Below are 25,748 nucleotides of genomic sequence, written 5' to 3'. Positions count from 1 at the left end.
CCACCCGACCTTCCCTGACCCTGAAAATCAATCACTTCCCCCTGCCTGTACACCGTAGATCCCAGTCATGCCCCTACTACCTCTCGCTTTTGTTCTGTGGGGCCAAGAAGTTCACCCTGCCTTCTGGCCCCAAAAGCTAAAGTTGAGAGGAGAGAAAGTGCAAAAACCTAAATTGATAGTGTAAGGAAATTTGGATAGCTCTTTCGGTTTATCTTGAAAAATGGACTGCCAATAAGATAGTCCTTAACTTCTGGTTAAGCACACCACATACATTGATTGTTTTGTGGGCATTTCATCTTTAAGTCCGTGGTATGCAAAAGTTACGTTTCCCCAGTGAATTTTCTATGTCAAGATGACCTGTGTCAGACCCACAATTGTGGGTAAATAAACCTTTCTATCTGGTTTAGTTTGGATTACCACGCCATTATCTCAGGGAATGGCTTATCTAGAGCTACCTCTGACTTGTGCAGATAATGGATGTTTCTGGACAGAGTTCACACAATCGTATCCAGCCTTAACCACTGGTCTAGGGTCTGTGAAACCACCATAACATGTTCTAAATGTGTTGAATTGGTGCATTGTTATCAGTCCCTTTCCAGACTTGTTATTTGGGAGATTTGAAATGGTCTATTGACAGACTTGCTTGTCAGTAAATTAACGACTTGGTCCGATGCAGTGATTCATGTTGGGTGTAATTAGAGACCCATTAATCATACCTTTTTGACCCACATACTTCCTGTTTCCTGTCTGGAGGGATCATCTGACCTTTAGCCAAACTGAGCAGCTCATAGTTAAAGCTACAATATGTAACTTTTTGGGCAAACGGACTAAATCCACATATATTGTGAGTTATAGGTCTCGCATTCTCAATGAGAGTAAATCTAAGAAGCAGTAGATCTATTCTATGTGCAATATGTCTACGCTTCCCGCTCTGAAGTTCCGATTTTTGCTTTTTTTGTACACTAGCTTCAAACAGCTGAAAATACAATATTTTTGGTTATAGAAAACATATTTCACAGCGGTTTAGATGGTACAATTATACTCTATCCAGACTGCTTGTTTTGTCACATAAATTGAAATAAGATAGCCTTTTTTTAATTTAAATTTTGCAACCAGTAAATGGCGACGCGATTTCTGCATATTGCAGCTTTAAAGCGAATAACAAAGACAAGTTTAAAACTTTCTTGAATCCTCAACGAAATTCATCTAGACATTTTAGTCAGAGTAACTAAGGACTATGATTTAGAAAAATGTTAGTTGGACATTGTTTGTAATCAAAATGGCTGGAAAACTTGGATTGGTTTAAAAGTCAAACTCATTAGGCTCATAGGGAAAGTATTTGGGGACCCTGTGAGTTCAGGCTGCTGAATGCCTCTGTGGAGAAAGGATGAGTGCTGCATTCCCAGCATTTGGACTCTCCAACCGATACTGCATGCCAAAGGAATCTGAGAGAAATGACACAAACACAACCAGCTTGTTCTGTTGTCAGAAAAGTGATTTTTTTTAAAAATGAGGCCTCGTGCTAGCATAACCTTTGCTTCTTTCTTCCGCACAGTGTGGTAATTTCAGGTGTGTCGTTTGAAGAGTATATGCACAACTGCATGTGTGTGTGAGTATACCCTACATTAGAACAGCCCCTCTCGGATCCTTCCCAGCAGACACCTGGGCTTGACTATGCGGCCCAGAGCACACCTGGAGTCCACCGAAGAGTGTGGAACTGATGTCAGCACGAGGCAGGGATTTCCTCCCCACTGCAGGAAAAGCAAGTGCAGTTTGACGACACAGTTAGGAGCAGTAAACACAAGGTTCACAGCAGCAGGGAATCATGGGGGATGGCCTGGTATGTGTCCAGTTTCCTGAATACTTAACCTGCAGTGAATTCCAGTGGACCGTGTTTTAAGAAGGGAGTAGCTAACTCCATAATAGATTGACTTGAAACTTGCGGTAAAATACATTGTCATTTGACATTTTATAAAACGTTTTCGATGCATGACAAAGACGAGTAATTTACAAGCCTACGTTCTCTCACCACTATATTTGACATCATTGTTTACGTTATGAGTGAGCTGAATTTAGTTGTGGCATCTGAAGGTAGAATCCTCTCTGTTGTTCTCTTGATTTGTTTCGCTGCTCCTACATGAAAAGGGGAAGTAGCCAGGCTGGCGGCCTTTTGAAGTGCTTGTGTAACTAGTACCCAAGAGTACGCTGTCACGCATGTCCGGTGGCTAGAAAGGTTTGTTTTGCTTTTCAGGCAAGCGTTTGGGTTAACGCAACGCCCCCTGTGTTTTTCATTGCTGTTGTGTGATGTTTGGAGAGGAGAACCAAATCCCGAAGGCGAGGCAATGACTGGCAGCTGAGTGTTCACATCCAGGCGGCTCACAGTCTCTCCTTGCACACTCAGACCGGTTGAGCATTTGGTTTGCCAGACCATACTTGGGCCTCAAGTTCAAAGGCTAGGCTATTCATTTGGGCTTGGTCTTATGTGCACCTGAATTTCTGTACAAGGATGTGGGCCTTCTTGTTTGTCTATTTGAAAGGCTCCAGTTCTTGGTTTCTATTCATTTGTCTGTTAGCCCTGTATTTTGCATATGCAACAGTTTGGGCTGCCTAGCTCGTTGCGAACTAATTTGCCAGAATTTTACATAATTATGACATAACATTGAAGGTTGTGCAATGTAACAGAAATATTTAGACTTGGGGTTGCCACCTGTTAGATAAAATACGTAACGGTTCTGTATTTTACTGAAATAATAAACGTTTTGTTTTCTAAATGATAGTTTACGGATTTGACAATATTAAGGACCTAAGGCTCATATTTCTGTGTTAATAATATTAAGTCTATGATTTGATAGAGCAGTCTGACTGAGCGGTGGTAGGCGGCTGCAGGCTCGTAAGCATTCATTCAAACTTTACTGCATTTGCCAGCAGCTTTTAGCAATGCTTGATTCACATGCTGTTAATGACTTCAAGCCTATCAACTCCTGAGATTATGCCGGCAATACTAACGTGCCTATTAGAACATCCAATAGTCAAAGATATGTGAAATACAAATGGTATAGAGAGGAATAGCCGACGCGTCATAATTCCTAACTACAACCTAAAACTTCTTAACTGGGAAAATTGAAGAACTGGGGATATTGAACCACCAGCTTTCATATGTTCTCATGTTCTGAGCAAGGAACTTAAACGTTAGCTTTTTTACATGGCACATATTGCACTTTTACTTTCTTCTCCAACACTTTTTTTTTCATTATTTAAACCAAATTGAGCATGTTTCATTATGTATTTATTTATGTATAATAGTAAGTAAAAATAAGTGTTCATTGTTCATTCAGCATGGTTGTAATTGTCATTATTACAAAAAGACAAGTGTGTGTGTGTGTGATATATTATATATCACACACACACACACCTTTTTATAAAAACAGCTGATTAATCGGTATCGGCTTTTTTGGTCCCGCAACAATCGGCGTTGAGAAATCATAATCGGTCGACCTCTACCTTGCATGTAAAGGAGCTGTAAGGTGACTGTTTTCTATACATGCTTTAACGTAGATCATTGGAATTAAAAGGAGATATTGTCCGGCTTATAGCTGTGGGAGAGTGACACCGCATAGTCTGTTCTTGTATGACAAGTGGCCTCAGTGAATTCTTTCAAAGATGAGGCATTTTTCCTTCCAAATGCAAGACAGTATTCAGGCCTTCATTTTGCGGAATACGCAGGCTGCCAATTCATAACTTAGTTAAAGAATAATCTATGGGAATTTCTGAGGAGTTTCCTTATGGTCTCCCAAGCGTTCTGGTTGTTACCACAGTTTCAGGGAGTGGAGAGAAAGTGCCAGGGTCACCTTTAACCTCTATTTCATCAGATGTAATTAAGTAATATGATGCCTACCCTCCTATCTCAATCAGATACTTTTGATGAATGTTCATAGTTTCCCCTTTTAATAGGCTCCTCCTGAAGCACGGCAGCACCACAGCTACTGAGCCCTCCTTTTCTTTCACCAACACAGCCCATCCCCTCTCTCTGTGTGAGCTTAGTGAATGGTGGAGTCTCTTTAGCAGGTTTTTTTATTTTTATGAGCTCAATTGCCGTCAGAAACGTTGTTACCCCTGTGTTTCTAAAGGACTTCAGCTCTCCTTCAGGCCGTCCTTTGTTAAGCCTTCTAAGCATAAAGAAAGTGTTGCAAGGCTTTTTTGTTGTTGCCTTTGGGGAGGTTGTATAGTGGCCGATTTTTTTTATTTATTTTTTATTATTTAAAAAAAAAAAAATTACTCAATCCCTGGTTAACTTTAGTGCTAATAACCTGGGGCCGATGTACTTCAAATGGCTGGATTTTCTGTTGTGAAAAGAGTACAACCTTACCTTCAAGACTGAGAGAGAGTTCAGAGAGAGAGTTCAGTCAGTTAGGCATGACAACACGCACGGTTTGTATGATAGAGGCTACAATTCTTGTGATTTACAGTCCCTATTACATTAGAGCATATTACGAGAGATTTGTGTGGATCTCTCTTAGGGCTGACCCCATTTAGTTGATTGTTTGGTTGATAGGCTGTTGGTCGACTGAGATTCTGTTTTAGTCGAGCAGTCGCAAATATATATATATATATATATATATAATATATATAATATATATATTATATATATATATATATATATATATATATGACAATACAGTGCCACTGACACGGCTCGCTACCAAAACCTGTGGGCTCTCCTTCACCGTGGCCAACGTGAGTAAAACATTTAAACATGTTAACCCTCGCAAGGCTGCCGGCCCAGACGGCATCCCTAGCCGCGTCCTCAGAGCATGTGCAGACCAGCTGGCTGGTGTGTTTACGGACATATTCAATCAATCCCTATCCCAGTCTGCTGTTCCCACATGCTTGAAGAGGGCCACCATTGTTTCTGTTCCCAAGAAAGCTAAGGTAACTGAGCTAAACTAAACTATTGCACCGTAGCACTCACTTCCGTCATCATGAAGTGTTTTGAGAGACTAGTCAAGGATCATATCACCTTCACCCTACCTGACACCCTAGACTCACTCCAATTTACTTATTTAATACCATAGTACCCTCTAATTTATACCATAGTACCCTCAATTTACTTATTTAACACCATAGTACCCTCCAAACTCGTCATTAAGCTTGAGACCCTGGGTCTCCACCCTGCCCTGTGCAGCTGTGTCCTGGTCTTTCTGACGGGCCGCCCCCAGGTGGAGGAGAGTAGGAAACAACATCTCCACCCCGCTGATCCTCAAGACTGGGGCCCCACAAGGGTGCGTTCTCAGCCCTCTCCTGTAGTCCCTGTTCACCCATGACTGCGTGGCCATGCACGCCTCCAACTCAATTGTCAAGTTTGCAGACGACACTACAGTGGTGGGCTTGATGACCAACAACGATGAGACGGCCTACAGGGAGGAGGTGAGGGACCTCGGAGTGTGGTGTCAGGAAAATAACCTCCCACTCAACGTCAACAAAACAAAGGAGATGATCGCGGACTTCAGGAAACGGCAGAGGGAGCACCTCCCTATCCACATCGACGGGACAGTAGTGGAGAAGGTGGAAAGTTTTAAGTTCCTCGGCGTACACATCACGGACAAACTGCGGAGACTGAAGAAATTTGGCTTGTCAACAAAAACACTCACAAACTTTTACAGATGCACAATCGAGAGCATCCTGTCGGGCTGTATCACCACCTGGTATGACAACTGCTCCGCCCACAACCGTAAGGCTCTCCAGATGGTAGTGAGGTCTGCACAACGCATCACCAGGGGAAAACTACCTGCCTTTCAGGACACCTACAACACCCGATGTCACAGGAAGGCCAAAAAAATCATCAAGGGCAACAACCACCCGAGCCACTGCCTGTTCACCCCATATCATCCAGAAGGCGAGGTCAGTGCAGGTGCATCAAAGCTGGTACTGAGAGACTGAATAACTTTTGCTTGACATCAAAAGAAATAAGCCAAGACCTCTGAATTTTTTATGTAGACCTCCACAAGTCTGGTTCATCCTTGGGAGCAATTTCCAAACGCCTGACGGTACCACGTGTACTATTGTTTGTGTACTATTGTTTGTACAGATGAACAAGTATAAACACCATGGGACCATGCCGCCATCATACTCTCAGGAATCAAACTCTCATCATACTCTCGCTTTCTGTCTCCTAGAGATTAATGTACTTTGGTGCGAAAAGTGCAAATCAATCCCAGAACAACAGCAAAACACCTTGTGAAGATGCCTTGTGAAGATTGACATATGGTTTACAACTGCACATGGGGACAAGGATCATACTTTTTGGAGAAATGTCCTCTGGTCTGATGAAACAAAAATAGAACTGTTTGGCCATAATGGCCATTGTTATGTTTGGAGGAAAAAGTGGGATGCTTGCAAGCCAAAGAACACCATCCCAACCGTGAATCACGCGGTGGCAGCATCAGACATGGAGGTGCTTTGCTGCGGGAGGGACTGGTGCACTTCACAACATAGATGTCATCATGAGGGAGGAATATTGTGGATATATTGAAGCAACATCTCAAGACATCATTCAGGAAGTTAAATCTTGGTCGCAAATGGGTCTTCCAAATGGACAATGACCCCAAGCATACTTCCGAAGTTGTGGCAAAATATCTTAAGGACAACAAAGTCCAGGTATTGGAGTGGCCATCACAGAGCCCTGACCTCCAATCCTATAGAACATTTGTGGGCAGAACTGAAAAAGCGTGTGGGAGCAAGGAGGCCTACAAACCCGACTCCTAACTGCCCTAATACAGGGAATTTTTACTTGTATTAAATGTCAGGAATTGTGAAACTGAGTTTAAATGTATTTGGCTAAGGTGTATGTAAACTTCCGACTTCAACTGAACTTTCACGTATGAAATAGCACAGTCTATAGGCCTACTTTGACGTACTTTTCAAAATCGATTCTACAGCACAGGTTGACTATCTGTTCTTCATCGTAGGCTCCTCTATTCATCTACAATGCAGAACCGTTGTTCCAATTAAGACGTGACTATTATGAGTGGTCAACAGAACTATAAACACCCGCTGTTTAGAGGAAGTTGTTTATGGTAAATTATATGCAAGTTTTTCTGCAGTCCTGGAAGCTAAGCAGCTCCCTTCACGGATGTCACACCCCAGTCATGGGTGAGACTCTGGAGAAGAGCGAGAACAGAGCTCACGACTCAGGAGAATTCTCTTACACAGATTTATTTTGACAGTCAGAGAGTCACAAGGTCAGAAGTGCATATTTATCTAGATGGACTTGGAAGAATTCCAAACAGTGTGTGTGTATTTGTAATATAGCTGTGCTGATTTTTTTATTCTGAATCCAGTCTATATATTTGTGGATAAACAAAGCTGTAATTGGATCTGGATGTCCTTCAGGTCCAGTGAGCGAGAATATATTGAACTTGTATCCGAAGTTTTGTTCCCCCCACAAATATACAAATGTAATTCATTTGTAGCGTTGCTTGCTTTCTTCTTTGTGCACATTATCATCAGTGCAAGAACCATTCATGTACTTTACCTATTATTTATTCACAATGGAATTGCGTTTTTAGACCATCCCTCCCTAAACCATATAATATAGCAATCAAGTAGGCTATAGAAATCAGTCAAACCAGTTATTCCTCAATGCAAATGAGATTTTCTCGACCCGGGCACTTTATGCGAGGCCCCTGTGGCTCTGCCTATATCATCGGTACGTGTCGAGAGCTGTGATAGTCTTTGCAGTCTCGTTCCTCGCCAAGCCCCGACATCTGGAGTTTCAGCAGGGAGAAAAGTCTGCACGGGCCAGCCGTGAAACACAGGAACTGTTTGTGTTCCCTCTCTGAGGGGTTTTTAGCAGGGAAGAGAAAATATAGAATGAGTCTCCACCGGCCAACCCTGTAATAAAGCTAGCCCTCAACACCCTTTAATGACTCCAATCTGGCCGGGGGTTGTGGGTACTGGTTGTGTGTGTAACCCACCACATCCCCCCCAGAAAGCCAAAAAATAGGGTGACCACAAGCCCCCTCTTCTCACACCCTCTTCCTCCAAAGGCTTAGTAATTGAATAGTGATGTTAACATACTATTGAATAACATGCTATACTGTGAAAGGTGACTAGCATGATTAAAAATCTGAAGAAAGGGGGAATAAAGTGTATTTTGGGGCCAAAAATGTCCCTGCGCTTTGTTTTTTCTTCTGACATGTATGACACTGCTTCTGTCACAGGACATTTTTTCTGACCAATGTTTTTCAGAGTAAACCAATGACTGTTAAAAGCACTTTGGTGGTGATAAATTCACTTCCTTATGCTATAAAATACATTTTTACCAAGACAAATATAATTATTAATGTTCTGAATCGTTCAGTGGGGTCATTCTCTTAACAATATAAAAAAAAATCTAAAAAGTTGTAAATCTTAATCTTATACGTCCGATAATAAGCACCAAGCTCTGTTGACATAGCGGTCCAGTTTTTTGGGGGGGGGATTTTACATTTTGTGTTTGTCTTCAAAGTTGTTTCAGCGGGTTGCAAAATTAGCATGACACAAGCTGAATTAAATGTGAAAGGCTTTGAAAATAAAAAATACGCTCAGTGCCTCGTTGACATTCCAGAGAGACACTTGTTTTTGTGAGAAATCCTCTTCTATAAGAACAGGAATTTGTAATTGATATTGAGAAGCGTATAATAACTATGAAAATGCGACATGTCTCAATTGATATGTCTTACCTCTATCGTTATATTTCCTGCGGATACGATTAACGGGAAAGTGAGCCTGTCAGGTAGCCAGTAGCCTTAATTCTTGCACAGAATCCAGCCTACTGACACTAATTTTCCTTTTTAATTTTTTTTTCCTGGTCTCGGAGCTTCTTTTTTTTTACTATTCTGTACATAAATGTGAAACACTCCATTTAGTATGATACAGTATGTTACGTTTCATATGGTATGTATTAATTTGTGTATGTCATCACCCGTTTTGTGTGATATGTTAAGAATTACAATTTGTATTATGTTATGAGTTTGCTAAACGGTACAACATATTACTAATTGTCAAAATGTTAAATATGTTATGAATTTTCTAAACTTATGTTACAAATTCTAGCTAGGTGTCTAGGTTAGGGGAAGGGTTCGCTTACATGCTAAGTAGAAGTAAGTAGTTGAAAAGTTGCTAAAATGCAAAAGTTGTCCATGATGAGATTCGAACTCGATGTTATACCCATCCACCCCGACCAACCACCTTCCTTTTTGTTTTTGCCTTACATAACCATCTGTCTTATGTAACCATAGCAAATGTAACATATCATACTAAATGGAATAATATGAAATGCTCTGAGACCAGGTTGGAATTTTGACCACTCTTTTTTTCCCTCTGGCCTCTGATTTAGTCACCCTAATTCCGGCCATCCTGCAAGGGTAAAAACTCAACTTTTAAACGAATTGTGATCGAGACAAGCGGTTTGGACCGTTGGTTTTCTTAGAGGATTATCTACACTGTTCGTTTACCCATTGGTCAAAACCGTTTTTGTTGTTAATTACATACCCTATGCTTTTGGCTTAAGCCACCATTTAAAAAAAAAACTTTGGTAATTGAAGTTTGAAACCCTAAATTCCCCGATTTGTATGGTTTCTGCGAGGCTTCTCCTGTTTTAGCATTCAAGGGGTTTTCACCCTTGAATAAAGAGACGTATAAAATGTATCACTTTTTAAATAAAAAAAAAGTTTTTTTTATTAGGATCCCCATTAGCAGCTGTTCTTCCTGGAGTCCACACAAACATGAAACGTGACATAATGCAGAACATTAATAGAAAAGAACAGCTCAAGGGAAGAACTACTTCAAATGAAAACGTCACACATAGCCAGGGGTAAGGTGGTCCGGTACATGAGTCAATCACAATAATAAAAACAAAATGGCAAAAACTGTAGGCCATTACACCACTTTTGATCATTACCGCATGTCAGATAAATGGAAAATGAGCGAATGGACTTGAAAACGGGTGGTACAGCCTATGCTCCAAAATGCGATGTGGTTCGATGAGAACACGGACATTTTGCCAAGGCAGAGATGAGTGGCCGACACAAAGACACGTGTGGACAGCAGTCGATGCCTAAATTCTGGCTTAATAACCATCTCCAAATGGTGTCTTGTGTAACTAGACTGGTGTCCTAGACTAGACGTAGAGAGAAACAGATGTCTCTTTCCATTCACAACTGCGTTGAGGCTGGAAATATATTTAAAGTGGATGAACGTGCGGGGGTAGCCTAGTAAAGGAGCCCTTTTTTGAAGTGATTGTTTGACAATCAGACGAGAACATCATGACTGGTTGTGTTTATGCCACAAAAAAAGGGTAATAGGTTTTTAAAGTTAAATGACAAATCTTTTACGACTAGACCCACAGAGATCCTATTGAATTAATAGCAATTCTATGATTAGGCCCATACAATTTTTAGGAGGTTCTGTTCCAGGAAGAAATTAATTATACTTTCACACCTGCACATATCAGTACATACACACAAACTATCTAGGTCAAATAAGGGAGAGGCATTGTGCCGTGAGCTGTTGCTTTATCTGTTTTTAAATTTTTTTTTAGCTGTTCGCTAGAGCAATATGAAATGGAAGGGAGTTCCGCGCAATCATGGCTCTATATCATACTGTACGTTTTCTTGAATTTGTTCTTGATTTGGGGACTGAAAAGACACAAGGCTTGCATGTCTGGTGGAGTCAGTGTGTGTGTGTGTGTCAGAGCTGTGTGTAAATTGATTGTGCAAACAATTTGGAATTTTCAAAACAATGTTTCTTGTAAAAAAGAAGTGATGCAGTAAGTCTCTCCTCTACTTTTAGCCAAGAGAGACTGGCATGCATAGTATTAGACCTCTGATTACAGTGAAGAGCAACACGTAGCGCTCTGTTCTCAGCCAGCTGCAGCTTAACTAGGTCCTTCTTCGCAGCACCTGACCATAAGACGAGGCAATCACGATAAGATTCATCTAAAGCCTGGAGGACTTGCTTTGTGGAGTGTGGTGTCAAATCCCTTAATCAGGGACATACCTCTCCCTATCTTTACAACCATTGAATCAATATGTTTTGACCATGAATGTTTACAATCCAAGGCACCACCAAGTAATTTAGTCTCCTCAACTTGCTCAGCAGCTACATTTTATTATTCATTATCAGATTCATCTGAGGTCTAGAACTTAGGGAATGATTTGTACCAAATACAAGGCTTGTAGTTTTAGAGATGTTATGTAATAATTACGTAAAATTCTGGCAAATTAGGCTGCCCAAACTGTTGCATATACACTGACTCTGCGTGCAATGAACGCAAGAAAAGTGACACAATTTCACCTGTTTTAATATTGCATGCTAACCTGGATTTCTTTTAGCTAAATATGCAGGTTTAAAAATATATACTTCTGTGTATTGATTTTAAGAAAGGCATTGATGTTTATGGTTAGATACACATTGGAGCAACGATACGCACCGCACCGATTTATATGCAACGCGGGACACGCTAGATAAACTAGTACTATCATCAACCATGTGTAGTTAACTAGTGATTATGATTGATAAACAAAAATTTAATAAGAAGTTTAATGCTAGCTAGCAACTTACCTTGGCTTACTGCATTCGTGTAACAGGCAGTCTCCTCGTGGAGTGCAATGTAATCAGGTGGTTAGGGCGTTGGACTAGTTAACTGTAAGGTTGCAAGATTGAATCCCTGAGCTGACAAGGTAAAAATCTGTCGTTCTGCCCCTGAACAAGGCAGTTAACCCACCTAGGCCGTCATTGAAAATAAGAATGTGTTCTTAACGGACATGCCTAGTTAAATAAAGATTAAATAAAAGGTGTATACATTTTTACATTTTTGAATCGGCCAAATCGGTGTCCAAAAATACAGATTTCCGATTGTTATGAAAACTTGAAATCGGCCCTAATTAATCGGTCGACCTCGAAGAGATAGTCTTTGTTTGATGCCAGTGGCAGGTTATTAGTAAAAAATAGAAAAGAGGAGAGGGCCAAGAGAACCACACTTTAGTTGTTTAACATTAGAGAAGCTTCCATTAAAGAAAACTCTCTATGTTCTATTACATAGCTCTGAATCCACAATATGGCAATCTGAGGTTGAAAAGCCATAACACACTTTTTTCAGCAACAGGTTAAGGTCAATAATGACAGTACAGCTTCCACAATCTTCTTATTATACATTTCTTTCAACCATTCATCAGTCATTTGTGTCAGTACATTGCATGCTGAGTGCCCTTCTCTATAATCATGCTGAACGTATTTTCGTTTGTTTACAGATAAATACTATCCTGTCAAATACATTTTTTACAAAATGTTGCTAAAAGTCGGCAGCAAACTGATTGGTCGGCTGTTAGAACCAGTAAGGGGTACTTTACCATTATTCGGTATTGGAATGACTTTGACTTCTCTCCAGGTCTGAGGGGGAAAATGAACCATCTGATTCAATGAAAGATGTTTAATTAGTCTATGTACACTGAGTATACAAAACATCAGGAACACCTGCTCTTTCCATGACATAGACTGACCAGGTGAAGGCTATGATTTGTTATTGATGTCACTTGTTAAATCCACTTCAATCACTATAGATGAAGGGGAGGAGACACCTTACATTTTTTTAAAGGCTTGAGACAATTGAGACATGGATTGTGTATGTGTGCCATTCAGAGGGTGAATGGACAAGACAAAATATGCCTTTTAATTGGGTATGGTAGTAGGTGCCAGGCGCACCGGTTTGAGTGTGTCAAGAACTACAACGCCCCTAGGTTTTTCACGCTCAACAGTTTCCCATGTGTATCAAAAATGGTCCACCACCCAAAGGACATCCAGGCTAGCATCCCGGCCTTTTCATTGTTGATGTTGAGACGGGTGTTTTGCGGGTACTATTTAATGAAGCTGCCATTTGAGGACTTGAGGCGTCTGGTTCTCAAACTAGACATTCTAATGTACTTGTCCTCTTGCTCAGTTGTGCACCGGGGCCTCCCACTCCTCTTTCTATTCTGGTTATCGCCAGTTTGAACTGTTCTGTGAAGGGAGTAGTACACAGCATATGAGAACTTCAGTTTCTTGATAATTTCTCGTATGGAATAGCCTTCATTTCTCAAAACAAGAACAGACTCACGAGTTTCAGAAGAAAGTGCTTTATTTCGGGCCATTTTGAGCCTGTAATCGAACCCACAAATGCTGATGCTCAACTAGTCTAAAGAAGGCCAGTTGTATTGCTTCTTTAATCAAAACAACAGTTTTCAGCTGTGCTAAAATAATTGAAAAAGGGTTTTCTAATGATTAAATTTGCCTTTTAAAATTAGTGTGCCATTGGAACACAGGAGTGATGGTTGCTGATAATGGGCCTCTGTACGCCTATGTAGATATTCCATTAAACATCAGCCATTTCCAGCTACAATAGGCATTTACAACATTAACAATGTCTACACTGTATTTCTGATCAATTTGATGTTATTTTAATCCACAAAAAATAGCTTTTATTTCAAAACAAGGACATTTCTAAGTGACCCCAAACTTTTGAATGGTAGTGTATGAAATGTGTAAAGCTGTATCCAAACATTAACATTAAAGTGACCATTGTTCGATGAGTATATACATGGGGCAACAGTCTCTAAGGTGCAGAGTCGAGTACTGGGTGGTAACTGCCTAAGTAACAGTTACTAAGGTTCAAGGCAGGGTACTGTGGGCGGCGGCTAGGCTAGTGGTGACTATTTAACAGTCTGATGGCCTGGAGATAGAAGCTGTGTTTCAGTCTCTCGGTGTCAGATTTGATGCACCTGTACGGTCTCCGCCTTGTAGCTGGGTGAACTGGTCGTGGCTGAGGTCCTTGATGATCTTCTTGGCCTTCCTGTGACACCGGGTGCTGTAAATGTCTGGGAGGGCAGGCAGTGTGCTCCTGGTGAGGTATTTGGCACTCACAACGTTGATTACCTGATAGCATCTTCTCTCAAATTCATAAGGGGTCAATAAGTACAATACTTACGCACTTTGTACGATGCTTTATCTGTTATCTGATTGATAGTATATAGAGGTGATTCATCTTACCATATGTACAGATCAGATTTCTCTCAGACAAGTTCTGCATACTTTCATTGAGTCATTGTTGCCCTGACCAGAACTAGTCTGAACCTAGATTTAGCAATATCAGTGACTTGTGGATCTAACCCCTATAAAAAGATAATGCCTGGTTGCCAACGCATCTATCATTATCGAAGGTCAAGGCAAGACACCTGAACTACCGGTGTCTACGATCAAGCGTATAGCATTGCATCAAATGACTTCTTGTGGCACTCTGGAAACAATCTCAAAGTGAGTCACCGCCGCTTTGGATCAAATGATCATACCTTTAATCATCAAAGCGGGAAGAGGGTTGACGGAAAGTAAGCAACCACCGACTTTATCACATCTCACCAACCTGGACGAATTGTACCCTGTAGAGACACATGCTACCCGTTTAGCATCATGAAAGACCATGGAGGGCAGAAGCTAAAGTTGTTTTTCCCAGGCCTCTTTCTGGCACTAGAGAACATTCCATGAATGGAGGGTTGAGGGACAATGGGATGGGATTACTAGAGCTGGGCTTTTTTTCAGTGTTGAAGGAATTTTAAAATGTCCAAAGTAGACTCATTCTTGAGTGGTGATGAGCACGTTTTAGTATGTGAAATGTAGTTGAGTTAAAATTCTGCTAATACTAACTACTGCTGAAAGCTGCTGTACATTTGTAGGAATTCTTTAAATGAAGTTGACATATCTTTTTTTTTTTCTTCTTCAGGATTTTAAGCAACAACAAAATTCAGGAACTGAAGAATGGATCCTTCATCGGGCTGTCTACTTTGGAAAGATTGTGAGTCTTAACATTTTCATAATATTCTGATATTTCCTACAAGCTCTGACCATGGGAGAATGAATCCTAAGTGTAATTCATGCCTTTCGTCTTGTGTCAATCAATATCTAGAATCACGTTTCACTTTACACATACTTTTTGACAAGACAGCTTCCTTTCAGTATAATGTGTGAGATGAGTCCTAAACCAAACCCATTACTCTTACTATATATACCATAATACAGCTTGGGGAAGTGCTATGTTAGACAGAAATGTGCTTTATTTACTACAGCCTTGCAAAGCTTTTCTAGGGGCAGTTATGACAGAATCCAAGCCGAGCTCGTTTCACACACCAGATATTTCTTAGTGTTTCATTTCAGAACAATATCTAGTGTTTATCTAGGGGAGTAAACATTATGCAATAAGCTATGAGTGTTAGGAAGAGAACATTCTTTTTTTTAAAGATAAATGAGGCAGAGAGTAAGAGCGAAAGCTAGAGGGGAGCAATACAGAGAGGATTAGGCCTATTGTACTTTCTCTGCCTCCTTGTCAATTGGCAGCGAAGACATTTATTCAAGTCTACTCTGCTCGGTCAATATTAAATATGCGTCGGAACGATTGAGTGAGCACGTGGAAATTCGTTGTTCCTGCCACAACGCAAAGAGTCTTGTTTTGGAATCCTATCAGCCGCGGTTTCTCCCGAGACTCAGAGGAAATGCTCTCGGGCCGTGTGTTGTGGACCTCTGATGATTTATTGCTTCGCAATGGCTTCATGCAGATAAAATAACCAGACCATTAATAGCCACGTTGTTACCCAAGGCTACAATAACCGATGACCGCATCAATGGGGAATTTTAAGGGAATACTTTCCAAGGTCTTGTTAAAAGGTACAGGAGTCTCTGTGGGAGGTATGGGAAGCCTTTTTTTTGGCCGCAGTTAGCTATCTGGTATTGGTCTAGAAACCATAGCCAGGCGGTTGGAGGTTGAGTAGAACAAACGTATCCCCTCATGTTGGGTCACAGTACGTTTACATGCACACTAATAATTCGATATTAAACTAATTATGGCAGAAGGTCGAGTGCGGCATTAGTCACGTAAAACACCTTACTCTGCTTATATTAATCAGCGTACGGTCATAATCGAATTAAGCACACGTCGATTAAAACACCCGGATTTCTGAGCAATCTTTCAAATTATTAGGACATGTAAACTGCTTAATCAGCGTTCCAGCAGTGTATTTGATCTGCACATGTGCCAGCACCGGGTAGGGCAAGCCTCCCTCTTCTGTACGAGTGAATTGAGTATGCATCCTTATAAATAGTTTTCACATTCAAACTTTATATGTCAAAAAGTATCCGCAAGAATACCATGGTCACTGTGGTAGACTGTTTTATTCTGATTGGTGATTTTCTGCATTTATTAAAAGTCCCATTTAGTAGCCTGATTTCAGTTGTGTCCATGTAAATAGGATTATTCTGGGAAATCGTTCTTCTTGCAAAGCATGTAAACATTTTAAACAAACTATTATATTAACCTGTCTGTCCACAATAATCACATTATTGTGTGCATGTAACCGTGCTCAGTGGAAGTTTGAGTTCTACCTAGTAAACATTCCCACTTGTTGAGGTTCCTCTGTGCGTGAGGCTACATGTTTAGCTCCAGTCTGTTAGCCTGTTTACCCTCTGTTTGTCTTTCACCCCCCACCATACCTATCCCTCATCTGAACATGTTATGATGCTATTGACTAGTAGATCCATGCTAATGCATCTTGAACCAATGAGAAGACCCAGAATGACATCAAAGGTCAAATTGGGGGTGCTTATATTTGTCCTGTTTCACTGCATGTACAAGTGGGTAACCTGTACGGGTGTGAAATGGAAATGTCCCAACTCCCCATGAGACACCCTTGGAGAGTGGGGTCACGGCCAGGGATTTACCTAGGCATGGATTTGCTTTAGAATATCACTGCACTGAAACGGATGCATGTCGTACACTGTAGTTGTTTTGAGTTATGCTTGGACCAGCCACATGCCTGACCTCACTCCGACTACCTTGCCGTGTTAATAAGACATCCGCTCCCAGATTATTTGGGGCGACCTTCCTTCCTGGTTTTTAGAAGTGGGTCAGATGTTAGAATTTCGGAGTGGAAGGCCGTAAGACAGGGCTGCCCAACCCTCTTCCTGGAGATCTACTGTCCTGTAGGTTTTCAGCCGGTAGATCTCCATGAAGAGGGTTGGGCAGCCCTGCCGTAAGATAAACTGGAAGTGCTTTCTGACGGTGAGTGTAAGCTCCTTTGATCCACCACGCTGAGGAAGCCTTTAATGCTCTTTGCTTCATCTTAATGCATAAGTGTACGGCCAGTTGCTTCGGCTGGCGAGTTAATTCTCTGGGTGGAAGAAGTGTGCAGCCAGTGGCACATGTACCTCAAAGCAGCTCCCATTGTGCTTTCCCTCCTCTCCAACCCCCTTTCATCCCACCCCCTCATCCAGAGAAGCTCTTTGCTTTGTCATTCTAATAAAGCCAAGACCAGAGGTGTCGGCAGAATGATTCACACACACACACACACACACACACACACACACACACACACACACACACACACACACACACACACACACACACACACACACACACACACACACACAAAGCCAGCCCAGTTGCATGCTGAAGTGCCCCCTGCTTTTCTTCCCTCCATCTCCCTCCTCTCTCTCCTCTGACTACAGTCGACAACAAAAAATAAAAATGCTGGGCCCTGGTCTGTTTGCATGCAGTGACGAGCTCTGTCATCCCTCCTTCCTCCCCTGCTACCTTCCTTCCTCCCCTGCTACCTTCCTTCCTCCCCTGCTACCTTCCTTCCTCCCCTGCTACCTTCCTTCCTCCCCTGCTTCCTTCCTTCCTCCCCTGCTACCTTCCTTCCTCTCCTGCTACCTTCCTTCCTCCCCTGCTTCCTTCCTTCCTCCCCTGCTTCCTTCCTTCCTCCCCTGCTTCCTTCCTTCCTCCCCTGCTTCCTTCCTTCCTACCCTGCTTCCTTCCTTCCTACCCTGCTTCCTTCCTTCCTACCCTGCTTCCTTCCTTCCTACCCTGCTTCCTTCCTTCCTCCCCTGCTTCCTTCCTTCCTCCCCTGCTTCCTTCCTTCCTCCCCTGCTTCCTTCCTTCCTCCCCTGCTTCCTTCCTTCCTCCCCTGCTTCCTTCCTTCCTCCCCTGCTTCCTTCCTTCCTCCCCTGCTACCTTCCTTCCTCCCCTGCTACCTTCCTTCCTCCCCTGCTTCCTTCCTTCCTCCCCTGCTTCCTTCCTCTCCTGCTACCTTCCTTCCTCCCCTGCTTCCTTCCTTCCTCCCCTGCTACCTTCCTCCCCTCCTTTCCCAGATCACAGCCAACAAAAATAGGGATTCTCTGCTTGGGTAAGTCTATGTGCAGTGGTGCGCTCTGTGATTGGAGCTGATTGTGAGTGGCAGGCAGGGGGTACATTGATTAGCCCTTTCCAGCCCCAGCCGTGAAATGGCAGGGTAACTGTGACGACGGCAGTGTTTTGTTAGGGCCAAAGGTGTCCTAGCATGGAGACGGGGCCCACTGAATCCCCATTATTGCCTTCCTACACAGTAATATGAACCCAAGCCAGCCCCTGTCGCACGGTTATTCTCTCTCAAAGCTGCCACAAATTCAATGCAGAGCGAAGGGTTATTACGAATGAAGCAGGACTAATCTCTTGTTATTTGGAAAGACTGGAGAGGTATTGCGTTTCAAGAGGAAGCATTATTATGGGGAATAACCGTCTTATGAGGAATGCTAGTCTGGAACTGTATGCATGTAAGAGAACTGTACATATTGTGCATAAGATAACAAAGCAATTACAGAAAAGGTATATTATGGGGTGAGACATTTCTATTTCTCACTTAACCGGACTGAGGTGGAGTGAAAAATCTCAAAGTTGAGAGAAGCCTTATTTGATCGACTCTTGTGATCTGCTAACAAGGAATCATCCATCATTTTGTTTCAGCAGACAGCCTTGTTTAACATCGGCAATTTGTCTTCGTCGCAACATGAATGTTCATCTTGAAAATGCAGCCTTTTGTGACAGATTTGGTAGAGTATGTTTTTTTAGAAACCTGCCAAAGAGACAATGTGGCTTTTAATATTGATTGTGGCAAATGGAAATTGAAGAGACTTTCTTTTCCACCTTCAGAATGACAAGGTCATAATGTTTGCCAGTAGCTACCGTGCTCTCATATTGAACAGCGCATTTGGCTATGTTTCTACACCTTTCCAAAATGGCTGCATTGGCTTCTCATAACCTTTTAGTTTAAACTAGACCGAACATGAGGATAATTCTGGAACCCCCTAAAGCACTGAGGTAAATTAATTCCCACTCCATTATCCAGTAATTTCCATTTTAGCATGGCAAGCAGGCCTAGTGTGTTCTTACAAAGAGACGCTAGAATTTGAGTTGGGATAGGTTGTGCACGGTGTACCTCCAAATGCAACCCCCACCATTAACCCAACCCCTCCCTCGTGTTATCCACAAGCTTCTCTAAAAAGGAAACTTCAAATGGTTTTATATTCTGCACTTTGACTCCTATTTCTGCCAGTAGATTGCAGATGCAAAGGTGGTAGTGTTGGGTTTGTAAGATTTTACTTTGCAACACGTTGATGCCACCCCTCAAATTGCATCTTAGTGATAGCAGGGACAACTTGACAGTGGGGTACTGCAGATTGTACTTCACCCAAGCGTCGATGAATCAAACATCTAGATCAACCAGCTTCTTAAAGCTGGAATCCGTAATGGTGAAACGGCCACGTCCGTTGGGGCTATTACAACAATAAATAAGTTACTTCCAACAACGAATACTGGACTCACGATAGAACAGAAGAATTTGTACTGCAAGTCTTCTTTACCACACGGTGATGCTCCTCACCTTGTTCAAACAATAACAAAGGCGGTGGGGGCGACCAGTGGCGCTGTTTCCCCTAATACAAATTCCATCTTTAAACAACTGACACACTCCGTTGAATTGCAAACAGATTGGAAACGGTACCTTTCAGTGACTCGCCTCAAATAATCCACCAAACAAAGACCATTCTTTACCTCCTTCCAAGAAGCCCAGAACTGATCACTTCAAGCTGTCTTTTTTTTGGGGGAAAACCATTGAACGCTTAGGAAAGGCAATCGCAGAGAAATGTGAACTGGAGTTCGAAACGAGTCCAGAACAATTCTTGGACTGTTTCACCCTTTGCCAGCATTCCAACACTACTCTTTGAGGAAATGAAAGGCTCATTAGATTGGGATTGGCTTTGGTGCTAAACTGCCCCCACTGATGTTTTGACACCGGCCATTTGACTGGCACCGGCCCCACCATGGCACGATTTAAGCCTGATCAAGACATGGATAAATGTAAAACCCACCTTTTGCATGTTGAACACCCTCCCCCAGAGTCTGGACTGCTATTCTACCACTTGTGATATTTTGCCCCTCTGTTGATTTACTATGGTCAGCAACATCAAACAGTTGGGTAAAAACCACAGCTAGGGTTGGGGATGGCAACACCAGCATTTCAAAGTGAAACTTTTGGAAGGTGTTTAGAGGGGAGAACAGAATTGGCTATAGAGAAATTAGTAGGGGAAAAGTACAATTTCGGCACAAAGCAAGTACAAAGATCCTCACTTCTTCGCCTCTTGCAGGTGGTCGAAGGCACTCTGTGCTCTATTTGTGCCTTGCATTTCAAAGGGAATCATTTTTTTTTGTCCTCCCCCTTTTCCATCTTTCTTTCAACACCCCTCTACAGGAAAGCCAATTCTGCCAGTTCACATCAAAAGCAATAGACTCCTATGATCCATGTGTAGCCCTGCCTCCCAATCCCCTCCACCATCCCCCTCCAACCAGATGACAGCTCTTCATCATCAAACAGTCCAGTCACAGTTACCCAGCGGCTCAGGTGGCGACCCCCAAGATCTTTTGAAACATGGATCGTAAATGAGTGACTCGGCAGTGGCGGCGCGGGGGAGCGCTAGGCGCTAGCGGGTATCTGTGACCGCGCAGCCTTTGAACTTGGTCCAGGACGAAGCGTGGCGGGGTCCTTAGTGTGTGGGGACCTACGGATGTCAGCGATTGTGCTGAGGAGGCCTGATAGATGTAGGGGGGGGGGGGGTCTCGTGCCCTAGCCACAGGGATCTGAGTGGGTGAGAGTCCTACGGGATATGGGAGGATTGTTGGCCATGTGGTTATCTTGTAACAAAGTACCATAGAACCAGGGGTTAATGAGGTGAGCAGCAGTGGGGTTTCAGTCAATGCATTTTTCTGAATTTTTAGCTTAAAGCTGGCTCTTGGGTGAAGGCCTTAAGGCGTCAGCATTCCTCAGTTCGGTTGGCACCTAGCCGAACTTGGCTAGCCAAACCGAACTAGTGTGCTTGCGTACTCCCTTAAAATACCTTCTATTGAAATACGGAAAAAAAAGCACCATTAGTACGGTTTGACCATTTTGAGATGCCGTAGCCAGTCTACGCTTCCTCAAAATAGTCAGAATGAATCTAAAATCACTCGAGACATGATTACATTTTTGCCAAGGAGATCTTAGTCGCACAATTATACGTCTAAAGAAGATGTTTGGTGCAGTATTTCTCAATGAAGAAAATGTGCATCAAAACGAGTTGTCCCTCGTTGAATGACGACAACATACTTTATTGAAGAATCCCTGCTGTTGACCAATCGCCGACGAAGGGATGTAGACGACTTGCCTCTAGAAGAAAAGAAAAAAAAAGCCGAAAAACGCTAACTAAAACTAACAAAAATGCACAAACTCTTCCGAACTGTTTCAGCTGGGAAGCATGCGAACACCTTTAGTCTCTTTGCCCTCATGAGGTCCCTGAATGTACAATGCACTTATATTAACAGTAGGCCTATTTATTTGAGCAGTCAATCAGGGAATATGAATCAACTCTTTCTAATGTGTGTTATATGATTTTTACTCATTTTTACTGAAGTCGGTTGCAAGTATTCGTAATATCTGAACAAGACTACAAGTATTAATTGTTGTGTACTTGTATTAATTGTTGTGTACTTACTTGTTTAGTTTGTCTTTTATTTTCTTGTGACTTACCCTCTTTTGTCTTTCACAGGGACATGCGGAACAACATCATCAGCCGTATTGAACCGGGGGCTTTTCTTGGACTGCTCGCACTCAAAAGACTGTGAGCATTATCAGTATTACCATCAGCATTAAATCATTTTCATTTTAATAACATTTGTCAATTTCTTGGCAAATGCTTTAATGTGTAGCTCTTGGACGGCAGCCAGCACGAGTGATGGGCTGAACGGTTTCAAACCTGTGTCTATACCCAGTTCTTTTGCTCAATGTCAGATTTCTTTCACAGAATCCAATTCGCACCGTTTCCAATACTGTTAGAGAAGAGAAAGAGATGGGTATGATGATAAGAGAAATACCTACACACTGTGTATATGGTCCCACATCGCACCATTTTGACCGATAGGTCAGGTTTCATCAATACTGTTGACTCATGTTGGCCCTATCTGTCGTATCTCGTATCGAGGCTATTGCCAACTCTCTGTCTCTAGTGTATCCAGTCTATAAGCGACTGCTGTAAAGCAGCTTTCTATTCAGTTCTCCAGTCCATTTGGGCCCTTGCCAGGGACTGCATGATGCCCTATCTACTTTCACACATACAGGGAAAAGGGGGATGGGTGTGTGCTTTGGTATGCGTGTGTGTTAGGGAGAGAGTGTGTGTGTGTGTGTGTGCGTGCGCTTGTATGAGTGCGTGTGTATTGTCATCTCACACTGGCCGGACCTTGCCAACATAAACTAGAGTTTGGCTGCTGGTGCAGAGCAGTGAGTGAGACGGGAAGGTTGTCATCTCCTTGGCTTGGACAGAGCTTAATTTCCCCTTGTCAAGCCGCGGCCATTTTACAACCAACAGTATAACTATATTCTCTAAACCTATAGCCGTATTTCCCTTATCTAACCTATATCATTCAGCCAACAGCTATTTCATCTTGAATGGGACTATATAACACAATGCCAACGTTGGGTCAGAATGAAACGAATTGATCAGAAACACTGTATATCCAATTGGTGAAAATTCATCAATGCGTTTCTGTTCAGAACGACACAGCAGTCTTTTCACAAAATGAACATGTTTGGCAGTGGAAATATATTGCAGACAGCTTGTCCGGTCGTTAAATCATGCATTTGATTGGTAACTGGCTGCATCTCCAATATATCGTTTACACTTCAACCTATTCCACAGCTAACGAAAGAGCGAAAAGAGTAGCTGAGGTAAAAAGTCTTGAACTCCTACCCTTGCACCTGCCCTCTGCTGGGCTTCTGGAAAAAGGTGATCGACATAATTGACACGGAGGACATGAAAATACATGCTCCCTCTCTTCTAATGCAGTCGGTAGCAGACTCGTGACAAAGACAGTGCGCCCTCACTCACTCACTCACACTCAGCCAATCTTAAATTTGTCCCATCTGTCCTTATACCTCTTTCCAAAAACCCTAATTAGATTTTTGCTTGTTTTTGAGACATGCCACTCGCTGGCGGCTAGGCCAAACCGAGGCTGCCTGCCTCTTTTACCCATCTTGTCAGAGAGAGGAGAGGGAAGTCAGACTTGAAGAAACATACATTTATTTTATTTATTTTACTAGGCAAGTCAGTTATGAACAAATTCCTATTTTCAATGACAGCCTAGGAACAGTGGGTTAACTGCCTGTTCAGGGGCAGAACGACAGATTTGTACCTTGTCAGCTCGGGGGTTTGAACTTGCAACCTTCCGGTTACTAGTCCAACGCTCTAACCACTAGGCTACCCTGCACGCTACAATGCATTACTTCACCCCTTTCATTGTCATCATTTGTAATCAAAACTTACTTAGGTCAAAGTCCTCTTTCCACTCCAGTGTACATTGTTAGGAAATGTTGTAGCCTATTGATTGGCTCCCGAGAGGCACAGCAGCTTCCGAGAGGCACAGCAGCACACTGCTAGAGGCGTCACTACAGACCCTGGTTGGTTTCCAGGCTGTATCACAACCGGCCGTGATTGGGAGTCCCATAGGGTGACGCACAATTGGCCCAGCGCCATCCGTGTTTGGCCCGGGGTAGGCCGTCATTGTAAATAAGAATTTGTTCTTAACTGACTTGCCTAGTTAAATAAAGGTTAAATAATTAAAATTAAAGTCAAACCAGGGCTCTTACAGCACAGCAGATATGCAACTGATCCTCTCCCACTGTAGTAAATAAAAAGCAGAGCTAACACAACATGACCGCAACGTTGGCAGGGTCGCTTAGCTTTGCTTTTAGGTTGGCGCCTGGCCTCTTCACGGGACAAACGTCTGATCTGGTGTCAGTCAGACGGTGCCTGGTCTCAGCTGTTAGGGGCGGGCTGGCTAGAGGTGGGGGAGTAGAGACCCTGGGAGGAGAGAGCCCCCCCAGGCAAGGCTAGTTCCAACCCTGTTGTAACACCTGATACATCTAGTCAAGGTCCTGGTGAGGAGCAAGTAGTCGACTCAGTACGGTGTCGATATATCATCTGCATTCAGCAAAATGCATACGTTGGCAATATAGTCACATGACACCTATGAAATGACAATGCTTGTTTGTGCTGCATGAGTCACTGGATGCGTTTTAGTGCCACCTATTCAAGTCACTCCAGGGTGAAGTTTCCCCTGGGTACAGATGTAGGAACAACTTCCCCCATCCCCCAACCCTGATATTAACCCATAGTGGTGAAAATGCAAAACTGACCAAAGATCAGCGTCTGGGGGAAACTTCACCCTACAACCCCTCCTCTTCCATACTGGCCTCTCCAGGGGCTTACCACCTAGCTGCAGCCTCAACATTCCACCAACAGCTGAACAGTCACTGACCCTGCCTTGTTACTGACACACCAGGCTATTTTAACATCTGCTCATATCACAAAAGACGGCCTGCTCTGGGTCTGCCTGGCTGCAATGTTGAGCTCTGCTGCTACTTTCATGGACAGACTACAAGTTCATGGACGGGTTTTATGATTTGAAGTACTGTACAACCAAGATAGTTGTGACTTTGACACACAGCCCTGAAGCGATGTTATAGTGTGTGGGGGGGGGGGGGAACTGGCAAGGAGATCTGCAATTGTCATTTTAAAATATTGTTGGAAATTCATTGGACATGATGTTGCTATGATCATTGCTGATGATGACACAAGCAACAACAATGTCATTTGTGAGAGGCATAGCAGATGGTTTCCTCCTTATGTGGGCTGCTTTGACATCACACTACATTTTCCCAACTGCGAGAGCACTGCACCATGTCTAGTGATATGGCATGGCAGCACTGGCAGGACAGGAGTTTATCCCTTTAGCTAAAGAAGTACCCCCCCCCCCCCACTAGGTAATCCTCCTCAGACACAGGATGCCAGCACGACTTTTTGGCAGCCCCCGAAAGGTTTTTCCGGGTTCCGGGGCAGGCGGAACTAACCACCTCACACAGTAAATTCCCCAGCTGTCACCCTCCCTAGGACCCACAACAATAATTAGACCAACACCAGGACGTTTACGTGATGCGCTCCACAATTATTTGAAAAAAAGTGTTGCTAGTGCTGTGATGTTTGCCAGTGCAATGCTGCTGGGTTGTAGCAATGCTGCTGCCCTGGCATTGGGCCTTGGGTTAGGGTTGTAGCAATGCTGCTGCCCTGGCATTGGGCCTTGGGTTAGGGTTGTAGCAATGCTGCTGCCCTGGTATTGGGCCTTGGGTTAGGGTTGTAGCAATGCTGCTGCCCTGGCATTAGGCCTTGGGTTAGGGTTGTAGCAATGCTGCTGCCCTGGCATTGGGCCTTGGGTTAGGGTTGTAGCAATGCTGCTGCCCTGGCATTGGGCCTTGGGTTAGGGTTGTAGCAATGCTGCTGCCCTGGCATTGGGCCTT

The 25,748-nt window shown here is 43.0% G+C and overlaps 1 protein-coding gene across 2 annotated transcripts in view; it reads left to right on the top strand.

Moving 5' to 3' along the window:
* The window catches only part of adgra3 (adhesion G protein-coupled receptor A3), a 51,327-nt gene that overhangs the window by 4,325 nt on the left and 21,254 nt on the right, over positions 1–25,748 (top strand). For both annotated transcript variants that reach the window (XM_021615147.3, XM_090185734.1), the window contains exons 2-3: positions 14,789–14,860; positions 21,949–22,020. In XM_021615147.3, the coding sequence (XP_021470822.2) occupies positions 14,789–14,860; positions 21,949–22,020 (144 nt within the window). The remainder of the gene's footprint in view (positions 1–14,788; positions 14,861–21,948; positions 22,021–25,748) is intronic.

The sequence above is a fragment of the Oncorhynchus mykiss genome, chromosome 9 (assembly GCF_057628025.1).
Source record: "Oncorhynchus mykiss isolate SJ-2025 chromosome 9, ASM5762802v1, whole genome shotgun sequence".
Lineage (NCBI taxonomy): Eukaryota > Metazoa > Chordata > Actinopteri > Salmoniformes > Salmonidae > Oncorhynchus > Oncorhynchus mykiss.
Note: the sequence above shows the minus strand (reverse complement) of the source record. Positions and strands in the feature narration are given on the sequence as shown.